This window comes from Micromys minutus (genome assembly GCF_963924665.1).
Source record: "Micromys minutus genome assembly, chromosome: 26".
Lineage (NCBI taxonomy): Eukaryota > Metazoa > Chordata > Mammalia > Rodentia > Muridae > Micromys > Micromys minutus.
In genome coordinates, this window is record NC_137961.1 from 10,939,532 (window position 1) to 10,943,583 (window position 4,052).

General features: G+C 41.4%; 1 protein-coding gene across 1 annotated transcript; it reads right to left on the reverse strand.

Annotated features, from left to right (window-relative positions):
• Window positions 1-1,345: 1,345 nt before the first annotated feature.
• LOC308437678 (protein tyrosine phosphatase type IVA 2-like) lies at window positions 1,346-1,861 on the reverse strand (the record flags this gene model as incomplete). Its single annotated transcript, XM_080938785.1, has 1 exon — window positions 1,346-1,861. The coding sequence occupies one exon, from the start codon at window positions 1,859-1,861 to the stop codon at window positions 1,346-1,348; it is 516 nt and encodes a 171-aa protein (XP_080794911.1).
• Between the last annotated feature and the right edge of the window lie 2,191 nt (window positions 1,862-4,052).

Below are 4,052 nucleotides of genomic sequence, written 5' to 3' on the forward strand. Positions count from 1 at the left end.
TGGCTCAAGGACAGCTGTTAATAATGGTGACTGCATTACATAGTAATAATGTCCTGTGGGTACTATCAACCTTAGGGAATCTGCTCAACTGCCCACCCCCTTGTGGTCCTAGGAGGGAGCAGAGTTGAGGAATGGCAAACCTAAGGCAAATTAGGAACTTGAAAATGGGTGAACCTTGATGCAATTCCATGCCACCAGGCCATGGTTTGTCACCTGCTACCTAGGGCTCAGGAGTGAATCTCAGCAGTCTTGCAGGGGAAGCTCTTGGCCATGTGGTTACCAGTTAGGAGCAAAATGAGCTTGTAATAGCTTTCACTGATTCTCTCTCCCATGAACAGTGGGAGCTCTCTGCCATATAGCCTCCAGGGAAGTAGAATGAGGATGTCTAACAGCATCTGTTATCCTCCAGTGCTCAGTTATTGTTTTTCCGAGGTAGAGAAGTATTTATTTCTCTCTTCACGAGACCATGGCAGTTTAGGAGTGGGCATAACTGAGGAATTGTTTTAGGTAGGAACAAAGCAACTTAATTTTGATAAAGTATTAAAATAGTTCCTGAATCAAAATTTCGTAAGGTACCAAGAAAATTGAAAATGTTTTTTCAAGTGGTACAGATTTTGGTATATTGTGGCTCTCGAGATTTTTCTTTTCTTTCTTCCTTTCCTCTATTCTCCTTCCTTTTTTTTTTAAGAACACACATTTTCCTCTAACAACATGCAGGGATTTTTATCTCAGTTTCCATGCACATTTTCCAGCCAATAATCCATCTTTAGAAATTGAATAGTAGCTTTTGTAAGGCAGTACATGCAAGTATGTGCTTCTAAGCATGACAAAACACAATACTTATGCAAAATATTATCATGACTTATTTAAATGTTTTACACACACACACACACACACACGAGCACACACACACGTTTATCACTAAATACACTGTAACTGCACTTAGCCACAAGGATAACTCCAATCATCTAAAATACAAACAAAAATTTTAGTAAATGTGCGTTTTGACATATATCAGCTTTATTTTTTTTTCCTATTATAATAAAATGTCCAAGGCTAGGTGATTTATCAAGAGATTTATTTCGATGATGGTTATGAGGACGAAAGCCCAGCGTTACATGAACTCACAGAAGCAGGAGCGAGAGCCAGGGTCCAGGTTTTCCTGGTCCTTGTTCTGAAACGTATGGTAGTTTTTTTCCTTCTAATTTTTTCCCATTTCTCCGTTGTTTGCTTCAGCACCAATTAGGTGAATCCGCTACTCGTTGATAGCACAGGGAAGATTCCAGACACACATTCCAGACACAGAGTTTTCCTTGCAATGTAGAGAACGCCCTCAGCTCGTACCCTACTGGATACAGCAGTGCACGGTGGATTCCTTGAAGCGCGACCTTGACCGGGTCCCCATCTTGGGCCGATAGTGCTCCAAAAAAAGCAGCTGTTTGGAACTGAAAGCGCCCCTTCGTTTCTGCCGGATAAACTGAACTGCGTCTTCATTCTTCATTCCACATTCGATCAAAGCAAGTGCCACCAGCACAGGTGCCCTCCCTAGCCCAGCCACACAGTGCACTGCCACACAAGAACCAGGCTCCTGGCGGAAGTTGTTTTTTAGCAGGCCCAGCCAGTTATCCACTATCTCATTAGGGGGCGGGGCTCCATCATTGTAAGGCAGGTCTAGAACGCGGATGCCAAGGTTTTCAACTAGAGTTTTATCATATGTGGCATCACAAACTCTGACCAAGGTTGTCACTCCGTAGTTCTTAAGTTCCTCTGTGAACTTATGCATCGTTTCATTCGTGGGGTTGTGAGTTATCAGAAAACGCATGTTGTCGTAGCAGATTTCCACTGGGGCTACATGATTCATTATGGCAAATCAGAGTGTGCGTGTGCGCCTGCCTTACGGAAGAGTGAGAACATTAAGCTTAATGGAAGGTCTATTACTTTTTTCCCCCTCTTTTTCTTTATTTGGCTTGTTTACTCAGCATGGCGCTTCTCCAAGATAGGCAGAAAACTGTTTAGGATTTGCTCGAATTCAGCCTGGGCCTTAGTGTCTTCAGATGGGTACCTTCAGATTTCAAGAACATCCAGCAACATACCGAATTTATCCACCAGACCTACATTGAGACACGAGTCAGACAACGGTAGTGGTTGTCCTCCGCCTTTGTTTACTTGATGCTTGATTTTTACCAGCGTCATTAAAGGAAGTATACTTGCAGTTAATTTTGAGGATAGTTTTCGGTGTCCAGAGTCTTCAAGGCACAGTTGAGTACCTCACATAGAACCTGCCCCCAAGGTTACTTGTCAGGGAAGTTGTGCTGAGCCTGGCAGAAATTGGTCTTCAAGTTTGGAATCGCCATAAATCTGCAATGTGTTTTCCACCAAAGTCCGGCGGGGACTGGAGAATTGCAGTTTCCCTGTTAGTCTATGCCTTAGACACCCTGCCAGACCTGCTGGCGGCGCATGATCTCGAGACCATCCTGCCTCTCTGACGGCCACCACGTTTCTGCCACCACCACGCAGACGAGCTGGACAAAGCCCCTACCCCATCGGCTAGCCATGGACACTGCACCCCAGCCAACTGGGCCACCGCCACCCCTACTCGTGTTCATTTATTATGGTTTGCTTGCAAAACAATGAGTTCATTATGACGTCTTCATACACATACCATGTATTTGCTCATAGCTGCTGTCCATTCTCTTTTGTTCTCCTCTTGCCCCCTCTCTCACCCGTTCTTCTCTCTCAAATACTCCCCCCACATCTGTTTTAATTTCTTACAGTTGTGACCTGAAATACATATATTTAAATCTGTATCCGGCTTATTTTGTTTTAATGTAATTCCTAGTTCCAAACACATTCCTGCAAGGATTAGTTCTCAAGTCTTTATAAATAAATCTCTTTCTTTGGGTGTATCCACCATATTTTTTTATCCATAACCCTGATGATAGACATTTAAAGTGATTCCATGTGCTGGTTCTTAGGAGTGGAGAGCAGCAAACAGACTTGCAAGTATGTCAGAAGTGTGTGGACTTAGGTTCTCTGTTGTGAGCACCCAAGAGCTCTTGATCCTGCCTCTACCAGAGAGGGATAATGGCTCCCTTTTTGACATCCCAGACCAGAATGCCTTTTGTCTTCTTGCAGCTAACCTTCTGACTTGGATATGTGACCAGAAAGTTTATTTGTGTGCCCATAAGAATAGTGTCAAACTTGCTCTGTTTTGTTTTCAAATAATTATTGGCCATTAGTCTTTCTTCCTGGCAGAAATCTCTTCAGCTCCTTAGTTTATGAATGACTGCTTCGGGAGTTTGAGTGTTTAGTTTTCAGAGTTCTTCTGGACATCAGTTCCTGTCAACAAATGTTTTCCCCATTCCTCTATCTCCTTCGCTATGCATAATCTTTTAATTGTTACATGATCTCATTTGTCAAAAATTTCCTATCACTTCCTGAGTTATTGGATTTATTTTCTAAAATCTTTCACCCATGACTCTATTTGGAAGTATTTCACCTGTTTTTAATCCAACAGCTTCAAAGTTTCAGGTCTTACATTAAAATCTTTGAAATATTTTTTTTTTGGTAAATTTGTCTCCTGTGGGAAATAAGAAAGCTCACTGGTCTTCATCTGGCTATCTGTTTCCCCAGAACAATGTCTTGAAGGTCATTTAACGGGTTACAGCTATATAGGTTTGTTTCTGTGTCTTCCATTCTATTTCACAGGTCTGTTTGGGGATCCATTCCTTGTGTTTGTTACTATGGCACTGTTGCATGATTTGTGATGGCTTGTTACATAGTTAGAGCATGGTTCATTTGGCTAATGATTGAAGTATCCATGTTTTTTTAATTTTTATATAAATTTTAGTTTTTTCTATTTATGGGAATAATAATTGGAATTTTGATAAAGACTACATTGATTATATACTGCTTTCACCAATGCAGCCATTTTCTTTTCTTTTCTTTTCTTTTCTTTTCTTTTCTTTTCTTTTCTTTTCTTTTCTTTTCTTTGTTTTGCCAGTCCATGAACATGGGAGTCTTTCTACATTTGGAAGTCTTATTCTATTTCT